This window comes from Mytilus trossulus, chromosome 9 (genome assembly GCF_036588685.1).
Source record: "Mytilus trossulus isolate FHL-02 chromosome 9, PNRI_Mtr1.1.1.hap1, whole genome shotgun sequence".
Taxonomy (NCBI): Eukaryota; Metazoa; Mollusca; class Bivalvia; order Mytilida; family Mytilidae; genus Mytilus; species Mytilus trossulus.
This window is the reverse complement of record NC_086381.1, coordinates 74,643,000-74,659,199: the sequence shown is the minus strand read 5'-3', so window position 1 is coordinate 74,659,199 and position 16,200 is coordinate 74,643,000. Positions and strand designations below refer to the sequence as shown.

General features: G+C 32.1%; 1 protein-coding gene across 1 annotated transcript; it reads right to left on the bottom strand.

Moving 5' to 3' along the window:
* Window positions 1-1,320: 1,320 nt before the first annotated feature.
* Window positions 1,321-14,679, bottom strand: LOC134684206 (mucin-2-like). The gene is made up of 6 exons (XM_063543480.1): window positions 14,561-14,679; window positions 10,769-10,955; window positions 8,141-8,223; window positions 5,343-5,429; window positions 3,791-3,811; window positions 1,321-3,224 (listed from the first exon to the last, which is right to left on the bottom strand). The coding sequence occupies exons 1-6, from the start codon at window positions 14,613-14,615 to the stop codon at window positions 2,932-2,934; spliced, it is 726 nt and encodes a 241-aa protein (XP_063399550.1). The 5' UTR covers window positions 14,616-14,679; the 3' UTR covers window positions 1,321-2,931.
* Between the last annotated feature and the right edge of the window lie 1,521 nt (window positions 14,680-16,200).

The window sequence follows — 16,200 nt, the reverse complement described above, 5'->3', positions numbered from 1 at the left end:
ATCATAGCAAGACTGACCACACTAAAATGTCTTTTAGGGTTTATAATTGAATTTATTTGAATATATAGATGTATTCTTTCCAATATGCAGTCTGTTTTGAATAATTTAATGTAGCAATTGTTTTTCTTTTTAAACTCGTTAAATGGGTACAATAACACCATGAATAAAGAAAAGTCCATTTAAAATAGTTTCAAACATATCGATATTATCTACATAAGCAACATTCTTTATCACAAAGAATTTCTACGTTAAATATTGAAACGAAACTGTGGTACTGTCTATTCGACCTTAATTGAACTAGACAGCAACCCAAATTTTCATATAATCTATCTCGAGGGTAGGTTCGACCTATGCTTTCGCTCTAGGACTTCTTTTAGTGTGATGCCCGACTAGACTATGTTAGAGTTTTATTAGGTATATTTTTTACCGGTCTATGCCACCAGTTTATAATTTATTCAATAAAGTGTTCTGGAACAAGATCTCTTGACTTTCAGTAATCTCCAAGTCTCAGTTTAGTGCGACATCTGGATTCGGTCACCAATGGTAAATAAAGAATGCTAGACTACTCTGAGGGCCAACCAGATCCTAACCTTTGAACTTGACCGCAATCATGCAATCATAGTGTAGGACTAAATGAACCACTTACTTGACAGTCTGGACTGATACCAAATATATAGGATCTGTCAATACCCGGTTACCAGAGAGATCACAGTCTCAACACTATAGTTTGTGTAGTAGTCTATAAATATACTGCACCTCTTTAACAAGTTTGTTAAGGTAATTTTATTGCTCAGATATGAAGTACCGTCCTACGCTAATTCTATATAATAGAGCTGTAGGAGTTAGAAAAAAAACACCTTTCCTATAAACTTGAAGTTAAACAATAAATAAAGGGGTAGACAGACAGACGGACCAAATGTAAATAGCCCGACCGCACAAGTGTGGTCGTTTCAAGTACGACACAACGAAAATAACACACAAAACTAGTTCAGGGTTTCCAAACAAGTAACTCGATTTATATACCAAATACACCAGCAATAAAAAAAAAACATCTATAGGGAAGCTAAAACAACATAAGACTCGTTCTGTCCTGAATATGCTTTCACTTAAATAATCTGTAATCAGGTAATCATGAAACGCAGACTCACGGGAAGGTCAAAATCTAGGTTGTTACCAATACAAAGGGAAGTAATCCAGATGAGTTTTAATCGAAGGGTCAATTCAGGCAAGGGACAAGGCGTTTCTCTGTAATAAAATAATTCAGTAAGATACAACTTTTATTAAACAATACGCATATGAATCAGCTGCACATTTTATTAGTTACAGATTGCGAGTCAATGGTCTATTTGTGCAGTCTATAACAAGATTTTTTAGACCAAAAATGATTTCTTTCAATATCTCCCTTTAACGACTCACTCTGCCGTTCTGATCAGGACTTGCATATGGATTTCGCTTTTTAACGCTACAATATTACAATTATAAATAACTTTAACCTTAACAACTGAACAGCGGAACAGTTAACCGAATCTCGTTATTCGCCAACTGACAACTTTTATTCAGGAACTTTGAAAAAAAAACTCAACTCGTAACTTAACCAGCGAACCGCTTTCTAAATAAATAAAACCCCAACACGTAAATATTCAAAGTTTACCGCTAAATCTCCAATGCAAACCGGGATCAAAAACCAGCCAGCTTTAATATATGTACATGAAAATCATAGGAGGGGGAACTTCTTATCTAAAAACTATTGTAGAACACCTTTACTTCAAAACCCTTATTTCAGTATGAAAAATAGCGCGTGATTCCTACAGAGACCACCTCCAAAAATATCGCGCACATTGTTGAAAATTCCCCTTTTTGCCTTACATCTATACACCTGGAAGTCTGGGCTGAGAATGATTTCTAGCAGACAATATCTGCACAAGCTAAATTTTCCACGGGAATTCAATCGAGCTCTCTGATTGGTTGAGAAGGGAAAACATTTTTGATGCTAATGCGAGGTTCGTTACGTCACTAAAATTTAATGAATGAAATAATAATCGGAAAGTAATAAAATGATAATGAGCAATCTTTCTGGGAAAAAAATTAAAAATAAATATAAAGAAAAAAATAAATGAACCAAATAAAATGACCCACACACGTTTCAATATACATAGCATACCTCACTTGAGCACTAATCAATATATATTTACATTGATTAATCCTCATATAAATTAAAAAAAAGGGGTCCATAAAAACTGACAAAATCAAACACAACCAACCACGTAACAAGTAAAGGTAGATACATGGTATACCGCCATCTTGGATTGTACAATCACAGTACAAAATCTAATTATTTGCCTTAATCTGCAAATTTGGAGACAGATTTTCAACTCAATGGTTAGATTATTAATTTATTAATTTATCGTATTATAACAAATATTTTAACAAAATATCATTTTATTTTGTTTCATAATCATTTTTTTCAAATGTGCCGTTTAAGGGGAGATAACTCTTTTAGTACAAAATTTATACTGGGCTAATAGGGAAATTTTTTATTTTTACTTATAGCAAAAAAAACAAGTTCGGTGACACCATGTTTTCTTTTTATTTTCTAAAAACATATTATGAAACCTCTCTTCTCACAATTTATTTAAAAATTCTATTTCATAGATTTTTTTTTATGCCATTAATGTGTATTTTCATGCACAAACTAACCAATTTTTGGCAATTTTCAACGACTCATAGCTTGAAAAATAGGACGGTGACCCATACTTTTTATTAAATTTTGAAAAGAGCATAGTAAAATCTTCATTTTGGCAAATTATAAAAAAATGCTGTCTCAAAAAGTATAATCTGGTGATTTACCTTCAACAATTGCAATATTCCATGAAATTTTGATATGAAAGTTTGTTGGACTCAATTTATTTGCATATTATAATGTTGCATTTTTCATTTGGTATGTGGATGTTTTTTCCATCTACAGTGCCTTCTTGTAGGTTTCGTTGGTTCTTTGGTTGTTGTTGACTCAGTTAGTGTTGTTGTTGGCTCAGTTATTGTTGTTGTTGGTTCAGTTCTTGTTGTTGTTGCCTCAGTTACGGTTGATATTTGTTCGGTTTTGGAAGTCGGACTTTCAGTCGTTCCCACTGCGGAGCCTGGTATGATATCACTCATAGCACAAAGTGTACCAGTTCCAGAGGTACATGTTGATGGTAGATTACAAGGAACAGATGTTACGGAAGGTGCTGAAAGGATGATAGATAGACAAATAAAACAGGTAGTAGTTTTGTATTGGAACATTTGTGTGTATAATCAGAGATTCTACAGTGACATTTTTCAAAAGACAGTTATATGTATAAATTAATCGTGGATGAGTGATCTCCAGAGACAAGTAAATTCATACCAAGAAACACATATTATCGCTTATAAACGAAAAAGAAAATGATGTGTACTATAAATATACCTTCAGAAGTATTTTTGTAAATCAATTTAATAGTTTTGATCTATTCGAGACCGAGTCCTTTGCGTTTTGAGTTTAATTACCACCAAATTGAAGTAAACAAAAAAACAAAAAATCGTCGGATTGACCCGGTAGGAAATAGAACCCATTACGGCTTTTCCAGAAAATAATATTCTATGCGGCGTATGCTCATGGAAACATAATAAATACATTAATAATGAAAATATAAATATCAACAATCCTCAAGAAAAATGCATTTAACGTGCTTATTTAAATCAATTTATAAAAATTAACGAAGTAAAACAATTCACATTTATTTTTTAATCTAATGACAAAATTGAATGTACCTACATGTTTGCACTGCTCCTGAAGCTACAAAAGAAATCAGATAAATTTTCTGAAGGCAAAAATGATGCATCTAATTTTAGAAATTCTTTTTTGTAACGTAATTTACCACGCGTTAGGAGTTATTTATGTGTGTCTTCTGTATTTGGGATTAACACACAATAATGTTTTAGAACGGCAGTGTCTCCATATTCCTGTAAACAGTTTATTCTCAACAAAAAGGTAGGTATATATTCTTGCCATTCAATAACGAAACAACAAAACAAATTTCACAAATATTTCGCAGAAATCTTAGAGCATAGACCCAACAAATCCGTTTCAAAGCTTGAATATTAGTGACATTAGAGTGGCTCATTACAAATAACAGAAATGGTATTGGCTGAATTTCATGCTGAAGTAATTATGAATAAAGTTGATTGGATATATAATATAAAATGGAAAGTTCACGGGTAGGTTTGTACTTAGATATATTGCTTTGGTTGTAAAATATGTTTTTATGTTCTTACTATAAACCGTTAATTACTGAAACAAATCACCATGTACAGTTTTGAACTTCGCCGCACATACATAAAATGGCATGTCATTTCAATGAAAACCATGAGGTTCATGCCAACTGTTAAAACACTTGCAGGCACTTACATGACTTAAGTTACTATACAGACACCTATATTTTTGAAAACCACGAAAATGGATAACAAATCCCAATAAATTCTTTGGTCAAAACAGTAAAGAAGAATCTATGCAGTCAAACAAGAAAATCACTCGAATCATTTCACCTTAATTCTAGTTTTCCTTGATCCATGATAATCCTGATTGTGAATAGTTTCTAGCTTTGTTAACCATTAATTAAGTTTAATGTAAACAGTAGTAAATGTATATTTGTTTTTTGTTATTTGCACTGGATTTTTTGACAAATAATTTTTTTAGGTGTCATCACAATCATTATTCTTATATATTATTGCCTTAATATAACCAGACTTAGTAAAGAATTTCTTGTAGTTACATTCAGATGGAGATTTTATTAAAGAGGTCCTGCATCATTAAGTCATTGTGCTTCCGAAGGTTATCGAAATGATTTTAAGTTTTAAACATATACTCCAATTTAAATACGTCGGATATCTTTTTTAAAGATAGTTCTTGTTTATATGGCTGGGTTGTTGTCTCTTTGACACATTCCTTATTTTACTTCTTATAAACTGAATGAAAGATTGAAAGAATAAATACAGATTTGTTTCTTTAAGAAAAGAATGGTTATCAAATGTAATCTTATCTTGTTTTATGAATAATTCAATCATATCATATAAAGATATGTCATGCTACAAACATACTTTAAATGCGTCACAATCAGGATTATCATGGATCTAGGTTAGATTTATTTTCAATTTCATTTTGTGCTGCCATAATAATGTTCTGCAATCGGGTAAGATGGATATTTCTTTGTCGGTCTTTTAATTAAAGATAAATTATGCTTTTGATTGCTTTATTGGTATCTGTTTTTTTCATCTTTGTAATCTTATTCAATTAAATGTTTAAGACATTTTACGAGGGTTGTTCTCACCTACAGCTTCGCTTATACCACCATCTCCTCCACAAACGGTACATATATCTTCAAATTCTCCTGACTGGTTTGGGTATTGAACTAAAGCTGAAAGAGTTTCAATACTTTTATTTAACACGCTTTAACACTGTATTTTTGTAAATGAGCTTGAAGAAAGAAACTAAATACACACTTAATCAACTGAATCATGTATTATTATATTTGTTCACGTTTTCACCCTATAACTATCATCGTGTATTTTATGTTTTTAAAGAGTATAATTCATTAAATAGAGATGTCTTTCAACATAACAATTTCATCACTAATAAATAACGCCGCAGGTATCTGACGTTACTGATTATAAAAAACGAAGATTGCCAACAAGACAACTCTCCACAAGAGACCAATATAACACAGACATTAACAAATATAAGTCACCGTACGGCCTAAAACAATAAGCAAAGACCATACCGCATAGTCAGCTATAAAAGGTTCCGAAATGAAAATGTGAAACAATTCAATTGAGAAAACTAACGGCCTTATTTATGAATCTGTCATTGGTGAATAAACCTGGTTCAAAAAGGAATGACAATAGTTAAGTAGAAAAACATCTCTTAACAGTACAAAAACATATCTTAACAGTACAAAAACATAATATGTATTCATAAAATATGTTAGATACATAGGTAAGGTATCCCTCCAGACGTCCTACCTGCACAATGTGCTGACATTAGTCCTCACTTGAAATTATCCTTTTATGAATTGGTACATAGATATTTTTTCTTTTGTTTTATACATCTTATATAAAAATGTTAACTGTTATTTCAGACTACTTCTTTTAATTCTGGGTGCTAATGATCAACGTTTAGACATAAAATCCAGAGAAATTATACATGTATGTTTGTTTTAATGAGAGAGAAAATGAAATCATCAAATTAACATCTAAAGGGTATTGGAAATTATTTTGGTTCGTTCTAGCATTATTATCCTTATTAAGTAAACAAAGGCAACAGTAGTATACCGCTGTTCAAAACTCATAATTCCATGGACAAAAAACAAAATCGGGGTAACAAACCAGAACCGAGGGAAAGGCATCAAATATAATAGGAGAACAACGACAAAACACAGAAACACAACACACACAGAAACGGACCAAGCATCAGACAAAATCCTACGAGAATAAAAAATATAACATCAAAACCAAATACATGAATTTGGGATAGACAAGTACCGTGCCACGTCTTATCTTGATATCTCAAAAATAAGAGAAAACAACCGAAACAACGTTAAAATGCAACACACACAGAAACGAACAATAATATAACAATGGCCATCTTCCTGACTTGGTACATGACATTTTTAAAGGGGGAAAATGGTGGGTTGAACCTGGTTTTGTGGCATGCCAAACGTCGCACTTTAATGGCAAAGTTAAATATAACATTGAAATGACAACACAATATTACAGGACTACAATACAAATAAATAGGAGAACATATATGACAAAGAAACACAGGATTGATAGATAACAAAAAGCATCAGGTTTAAAATTCAATACGCCAAAAACGCGCCTCGTCCACACAAGACTCACCAATGACGCCCAGATATAAAAGATCAAAAGTGAAAACAAAAGTACAAAGTTGTACAGAACTGAAGATAAAAAATGAAAAAGGTTGTGCCAAATACGGTGTTGTTTTTATGCTTGTGATAAGAACATCCTCATTATTTAGAACAATTATTGCTATTGCAAACAGTAAATTTTATCAAATGAATATGAAAGAGATATACATAATGAAACTGAAGTATTAACTAATTACAAAAAACTAAACCCGAATACATAATGCTAAGACCAACACAGAATAGACACAAGTAAGATGTATTTTGTTTGTTTTGTAATGCTTATTATGACGAATACGACTGTCAAACAAGTTAGAGGTTTACCTAGCTATAAAACTAGGTTTAATCCACCATTTTTTACTTAAATAAATGTCTGTACCAAGTTATAAATATAACAGCTATTTTCTTTTCTTTTTATACATGTATGTTTTTTTCTTATTTTTCCTTTTTTTTCCCATACATATTGTCTGCGCTTGTTCTCGAAATGCAATGGAGCTATGTGAATGGAACTCTAGTATAATGAGGACCCCTATGTGAAGTTGTGTGCCTTGCTATGGAATGGTCCAAGATTGCCACTGCTTCTATGGAAACGGTAAAAATGTAAAACAAAAATCCAAATCTTTCATTTTAAGACCCGACAGGGTGAACCTTTATAGAAATGTTCCTTGGTATACATTGCACCTTTATTTACTTACAAATTTAGTTCTACTTGTTTTTTTTACCTTACACATTATTGTTTTAGTTCTATATTCTATATTGTATTTTGCTACTTATAGTATTATTGATACACATTTCACTGTAACATATGCTCTGCAAGTGTCATGTGCCTAGACATCTTTGGCAATACTGATCTTGTGCTTGGGTTTTCTTTGATGAGATTTTCATTTTTTAGGTATCCAGTTCCTTTTATAGCTGAATTTTCAATGCATATGATTTGATTTTTGCATTGTTGAACAAATTGCTGATGCTTAAATTAACATGTTTGGGCTATAGTGGATAGTTGCACCATTGACAGACCTCTTAGTATATCAATCTATTACAATACATCAACACGAAAATCTAATGAATTGTATTGTCATGTATATCCTACTGGAGATTAACTTCATTATTCGTTGGAATAAACAGAACCCATATGTTACATGTAATCTTAAGTCTTTAAAAATCTTATAATATATTAAGATGATCAACACAATATAAACACGTACCTTTAGTTTCAAAAGTAAACTTCAGAGGATTTTCAATATCATAAAAGATCACGTAACATTGATAATTGTGATTAGCATAATTCCTGAAATTTGTAAAAATCGTTATTTTTTTTGGTTCAGAATAACATTAATAACGATCAATAGTCATAATTTTTGTCTTTAATTCATGTATATTAACTAACATAATTAATTGTTTATCATTCTCACCGCCTATACGAAAAGTACAGATGTACATATAGAAATAAAACAATTTAAAACAACAACTGCTATTAAGATGTAAAGAGAACTAAACTACTCTGTTTATTTGGAATAATGGTTTCCTCCCTCGAGCATGATTGTTTTTGCATTACGGTTAAAAATTTTTTAGATAAAGGCAACAGTAGTATACCAATTATTAAAACGCATCAATCGATTGAAAGAAAACAAATCCGGGTAACAAACTAATACAGAGGAAAACACATCAACTATAAGAGGGATATAACAGCAGGGACAATTCAGTGCAAGAAAAACAAACGACAACATACAAAGAAACGAACTATTAGTAAAACTGTCATATTCCTGACTTGGTACGTGACATTTTAAGACAATAATGGTGGGTTGAACCTGGTTTTAATGGTAGCCAAATATCCCGCTGATATGACAATGTTTATCTAGATGAAATTATACAGCACAAATACTCCTCACCAAGATGCGCACAAACAAATAATATAACAGTCAACACAAAATGCAAAACCGCCAACAGCAACGAATATCTTCCACCAAAGACATACAGACATACAGAACAGGAAATCACAACAGTGACTCGCATAATAAACGAATCTTGAACTTCTTGTAAAAAAATTCACAAAACCAGTCAAAACAACAATGAAGACAATGACCGTATTGAAAAGCTACTTTATAATTATTTGGACTACACACATATCACATTATCCTACTGAAACCACAACAGAAACACAAAACAAATAAATACATAAATGTTTGATGTATATAATACTGGGACACGTCGTATAGCAATTCAAATTCACACTCGTTAAAACAGTTATGTTCGGAACTGTGTCACGTTAGGTACTAAGCAGACAATTGACATAGATCATTTAGATGTTAAACAACAATCTTAGACGTGGTAAAAACATTAGTTAGTTTAGACACAGACAAATCGTGATGGTGTTCTTAAAATTTACCAAGTGTGATTATTAATCTCCTCGTATCTCTGTTGGAGCAGTACCAGCGTAAGGATACTCCTGTACATGCATTCCACGTAGTATAAATATGTACGAGCATAACAATAGAAACAACATGTAGAGCTAAAGGCAATGAGTTATACTAAACTAGTAAAACAATGGCAATTATTATGACATATTCTGCGAAATATTTTATGAACTGTTAACTTTTTTGTCTTTTAAAATTGTATTTTTTGCGTTTTGTCAACAGCAATTTTCCATTATGTTTCAAAAGTTAATATATTAATAAAAAACTGTCGTCTCCCCAAATGAATATACTGTGTCATTTATTATTACTAATCAATATTCAAATCTAGTCTTAACTATTAGCTTCTGGATATTAAATATCTTATATTTTTTATACATTTGCCTCAATAGTTTCATTGTGTTATCTTTGATATTAAATTCAGATATGATTTGGCATTCACAATGGTGAAAACATTCAGGATGTGTGCAACAAAGTCGTCAATTTGGGTTTAAATATAAAGGGAAAGATTCGTTTTATTTTGATGGGGTTTAATTTGTGGCTTTGGGACCATTTTGAAAAAACAATGTGAAAATTTGGTATTGTTTATAGCTGTTTATTATATTTTTTCAGCATCTTACTTGTTTAAGGAAACTTTACACCACAAAATAGAAGAATACATGGTTAATAAGTTTTATTAAATTTGAGTTTCTTTACGTTGATATATTGAAAAATTCAATAAGTGCTCATCTAATGAATGACGAAATCTATATTATAGCATGATAAAGGATATGAAAACACCTTTCGAGTTGTTTGTTTTACTCTAAAGACGGCTTAAAAATCAAATATCAATACATTATGATGAATAGAAGAGGTAAAGTTATAATTTTGTATCAATCTTTATTGATATTTCTGCCTTTTTTTGCAGAGTTATCTCCCTTTTCAATGCAAATCTCCATAGAAAGTTTAAATGGTGATGTTGTTTCTAGTCTTCCTCAAGTAAGATTGTATGGGACTTTTTTCTGTGTATATTTAGGTTATAATGCTAAAGATTTAAACTATAAAATCTTCTGTTGCAATTTCTTTAAGGTCAGGGTGAAATTTATGCTCGATTGATTGGACTATTAAGATGAGTAAATGTAACCACAGCGTCAAAAAACCGTTTGCGAATATGGGTTGGCAGAAACGATGATGGTCCGTCTTAAAGGCACGATAAATGACTGACCCGTGTTAAGATAGAGCCATATATCATGTATATATTGCACGTTAAAGACACCTTTGTAGATTTCGAAAAAAGAGCAGGGTAATGCCACTACAAGGCAGCACTTGCACCCGCAAAGTGAAAAAGGACTAATATTAGTTGCAAAACTTGTTTCCCAATCCACTATTAATAAATATCTTTAAACTAAATTCAAGGAGCACATAACTGAATAATTTACATACCTGGCAATTATAAAGCGTTCTGTTATTTGATAGCATTGCTGTTGTACTACTAAAGAACCATGCCAAGTAATATTATTTGTTAGACCATCAGCACTAAAAATGAAGTCTGGATTGAATCCGCTCGTGTATAACTTAAATAATTTATTGCGCCATGGAGAAGGAAATTTGCAGGGAAATTCAGTCGCACCTGGAATATGAAATTTATAATTCGAAAAAAATGAAATATATGAACAAGGAAAAATCTTTCATTTCTTATATGTATTCCCTGGCTGAAATATGACAGCACATCCCTAAGAATACTATATTCAACTTTCAATATAAAATGTGATCAACGACGGATAAATACTCAATTTGTAAAACCTCAATATAAAAAAATCGGATGATGTTATAAAAATCTTGCCGTTACAAATAGGTTTATCATACACGAACCTGATAAGAATAAGGAATATACGCCTTCCCAACAACAAAATGATCGTTAATTGAAATAACTATTTATATAGTTCGTGTGCCCGAATATAATTAGTAATAGCAAAATAATTCTACTGTCAAACATGATTGAGAGAGTTGTTACCATTGTTTTTCTTTTCAAAGTATAAATAAGAGCAGCATCTGACATATATATATATATATATATATACATATAGCCTTGTCAAGCATTCATGAAATAACTTAAGAACCCTGGCACAAAACTTTAATACACATTATTTGATTTCCATGCAATTAGTAAATACATTGTAACATTATATATTATCCTATGTTAATGCTTCGATAAGCACATAATCCATAGCAAATGCCATGAAAAAGTACCAAAACTCTTTCAAACTCTATGAAAACTGCAATTATCCTTTCACCTTTTTAGCTCACCTGGCCCGAAGGGCCAAGTGAGCTTTTCTCATCACTTGGCGTCCGTCGTCCGTCGTCGTCCGTCGTCGTCGTCGTCGTCGTCGTCCGTCGTCGTTAACTTTTACAAAAATCTTCTCCTCTGAAACTACTGAGCCAAATTAAACCAAACTTGGCCACAATCATCATTAGGGTATCTAGTTTAAAAAATGTGTGGCGTGACCCGCCAAACAAACCAAGATGGCCGCCATGGCTAAAAATAGAACATAGGGGTAAAATGCAGTTTTTGGCTTATAACTCAAAAACTTAAGCATTTAGAGCAAATTTGACATGGTTAAAATTGTTTATCAGGTCAAGATCTATCTGCCCTGAAATTTTCAGATGAATCAGACAACCCGTTGTTGGGTTGCTGCCACTGAATTGGTAATTTTAGGGAAATTTTGCTGTTTTTGGTTATTATCTTGAATATTATTATAGATAGAGATAAACTGTAAACAGCAATAATGTTAAGCAAAGTAAGATTTACAAATAAGTCAACATAACCAAAATGGTCAGTTGACCCCTTTAGGATTTATTGCTCTTTTAAGTCAATTTTTAACCATTTTTCGTAAATTTTATATATCTTTTACAAAAATCTTCTCCTCTGAAACTGCTGGGCCAAATTAAACCAAACTTGGCCACAATCATCAGTGGGGTATCTTGTTTATAAAATGTGTGGCGTGACCCGCCAAACAAACTAAGATGGCCACCATGGCTTAAAATAGAACATAGGGGTAAAACGCAGTTTTTTACTTATAACTCAAAAACCAAAGCATTCAGAGCAAATCTAACATGAAGTAAAATTGTTTATAAGGTCAAGATCTATCTGCCCTGAAATTTTCAGATGAATCGGACAACCCGTTGTTGGGTTGCTGCCACTGAATTGGTAATTTTAGGGAAATTTTGCTGTTTTTGGTTATTATCTTGAATATTATTATAGATAGAGATAAACTGTAAACAGCAATAATGTTAAGCAAAGTAAGATTTACAAATAAGTCAACATAACCAAAATGGTCAGTTGACCCCTTTAGGAGTTATTGCCCTTTTAAGTCAATTTTTAACCATTTTTCGTAAATTTTTTATATCATTTACAAAAATAATCTCCTCTGAAACTGCTGGGCCAAATTAATCCAAACTTGGCTACAATCATCATTGGGGTATCTAGTTTAAAAATGTGTGGCATGACCCCCCAGACCAACCAAGATGGCCACCATGGCTAAAAATAGAACATAGAGGTTAAACACAGTTTTTTACTTATATCTCAAAAACCAAAGCATTTAGAGCAAATCTGACACGGGGTAAACTTGTTTATCAGGTCAAGATCTATCTGCCCTGAAATTTTCAGATGAATCAGAGAACCCGTTGTTGGGTTGCTGTTCCTGAATTGGTTATTTTCAGGAAATTTTGCTGTTTTTGGTTATTATCTTGAATATTATTATAGATAGAGATAAACTGTAAACAGCAATAATGTTCAGCAAAGTCAGATTTACAAATAAGTCAACATGACCAAAATGGTCAATTGACCCCCTAAGGAGTAATTGTCCTTTATAGTCAATTTTAAACAATTTTCATAAAATTTGTAAATTTTTACTACCGGTAACATTTTCCACAGAAACTACTGGGCCAAGTTCATTATAGATAGTGATAATTGTAAGCAGCAGGAATGTTCAGTAAAGTAAGATGTACAAACATATCACCATCACCAAAACACAATTTTGTCATGAATCCATCTGATTCCTTTGTTTAATATTCACATAGACCAAGGTGAGCGACACAGGCTCTTTAGAGCCTCTAGTTATTACTAACAGCTGACGATGTTTGGAAAATAGTTTTATAAGGTATTTGGAACGAATTCCACAAAATCATTGAATTTTATTAAAATAATTTTTTCAACAAAGGGCTTAGATATTTTATTCTAGATACATTGGAATATTCATACCATTATTTCATATGGTAGTACTCTGATATATCAAATGAAATTTGCATTTTATCTATCGCCTCTACCTTCACACGCTTACTTGGATTATCAATAACCAAATGCTTGATATTATACTTGTCATGTTAAGCATCTTTTGAGTAAAAGATAACATTACATCAGGGAATAATTAAGGTACATTTGAGATATACTTAAGATTCTAAAACTTAATCGAGTGTGAAATAACATTTCTTCACTCGAAGACAGTTAAATGTTGATATTGAACAAATGCGAGGCTTGCCGAGTATTTTAAATATTGAAATGTTAATGTCGTGAGAGTAAAAGATCGTTTTACACGAGATATAGTGGTAGAATAAATATATATACTTGGTGAAGTCTGTTTCTCTATTGGTTTATTTGCGAGGTGAAGACAAACTTAATCTTAAACTCATAAATCGAAAATAAACTGACAACGCCATGGCTAAAAATTAAAAAGACAAACAGACAAACAATATTACAAATGACACAACATAGAAAACTAAAGAATAAACAACACGAACCCCGACAAAAACTAGGGGTGATCTGTGGTGCTCCGGGAAGGTAAGCAGATCCTGCTCCACATGTGTAACTCGTCGTTTTGCTCATGTGATAACAAATCTGTTAAGTAATCTTATTCGGTAGGCCACATTCATGAAAGCGGAGTGGATTGTAGAAACTACGTAAGGAACATATCCGATATCATTTGTGAAACGGTTAATCTTAACCATTCACCAAATTCAATGATCTGCCGAAAAAAAATAGTAAGTTATATATGTGATGTCACCGGGCATGGACACAGATGCAAATTCAGAGTAAAGCAAAATAATCTGTTATCAAAATTAAATTTTAACCATCCAAGAAGTAAGATTAAACACATCACACATTGAGTATTTTTATGTACATATATTTCACAAACAAATTGTTCATTTGAAATGAAGAAATATAAACTAATGTCTTACCTGCAGAAATTTCAAAAATGAAGAACATCAAATATAAAAACATTTTTGTTTGCATGTTGCTTGCTCCTTACAGTACGTCTGTATCACATAAATTCAGTGAACACGTAAATAAAGACAACGTGTTATCTATAGATATATACCTTAATTGAGCGATGTTTTTTTCCAAATCTGTTGCAACTTCAATTTCCTTGATTACATTAAACAAAAAAATCAATTGTAATTACGTTTTCAGTTACTTGATAACAAGTGTGGACACACAAATGTGTTGTCTGATGAATTGGCAAATTCTACCGACTGTAAGCTCACATGTCTCTCCTAAATTAGTATTTCTGTTTTGTCTTCTGATCGGCGATTTTGGGAAATTTCAGAAAGTTCTAAAACATTAATACTGATTGTCAACTTTGAGGGTATACAATTACGATCAAATATGTTGTGTTGTTTATTGGATTTTGTAATGCTTAAACTCCCAAGACCATTCAAACTTTATAGGATTTGAATAGAAATAGATTGTCATGGAATCTTTGAAATATTCATTTAATGCAAGAAAGGGTGTTAACACTTTAGAATATCACTGATTGTTTTTATATAAAGTTATTAAAATTGTGATGATTACAGAAATCTTTTGAAATTTGCATTTGAAAGTTATAAAAAGTCTCTTAATATCATTATAGAAGAAGATGAAGAAAATGAAGAAGAAGAAGAATTTCTATTATAGCGCAACCTGAATTTAAAGTATATTGTTACATTAAATACATGATATAAAACTTCAGCCAGCCAAATAGGCTTATGAACGCACTTTTTAAACCGTAATTCAACATACATATGATTAAGAGACTTTATCATTGTTCATAAAATTTAGTTATATTAATTAGGGCAAATGTCAGCAAAATATTACATGTCTCTTTTAAAGAGGGGATTGAGATTTCACAAAACATATCAAACCCGTTGCATTTGTGCATACTGGGTATATATCTCCCAATTGATACGATATTCCCGTGCTTGCATTTCCTATCATGATTTTCTTGATAGAGGGTTGCTGCTCACAAGGAAGCTATTAAACCAAGAGTTTCAAATGGTAAAGTTGAAATCATCCCTTCGTAAATTTTACGGACGCCATCACGAGTTGGTTTACCCTTATGGAATAACCGTTTCACAAAAGATATCGGATATGTTCCTTACGTCGTAACTACAACCCCTTCCCTTTCATGAATGTGACCTACCGAATTAGACTATTTACCGGATTTGATATCACATAAGCAAAACGACGGGTGCCACATGTGAAGCAGGATCTGCTTACCCTTCCGGAGCACCTGAGATCACCGCTAGTTTTTTGTGGGGTTCGTGTTGTTTATTCTTTGGTTTTCTATGTTGTGTCATGTGTACTATTGTTTGTCTGTTTGTCTTTTTCATTTTTAGCCATGGCGCTGTCAGGTTTTTTTAGATTTATGAGTTTGACTGTCCCCTTGGTATCTTTCGTCCCTCTTTTGCAAGTAAGGAGCCTCTGGTCTCTCTTACTCTTGAAGTTTTTTTTTAATTTTAGTTCTTTTAGATAGAGGAAGATGTGGTGTGAGTGCCAATGAGACAACTCTCCGACCAAGTAACAATTTAAACAAAGTAAACCATTATAGGTCAATGTACGA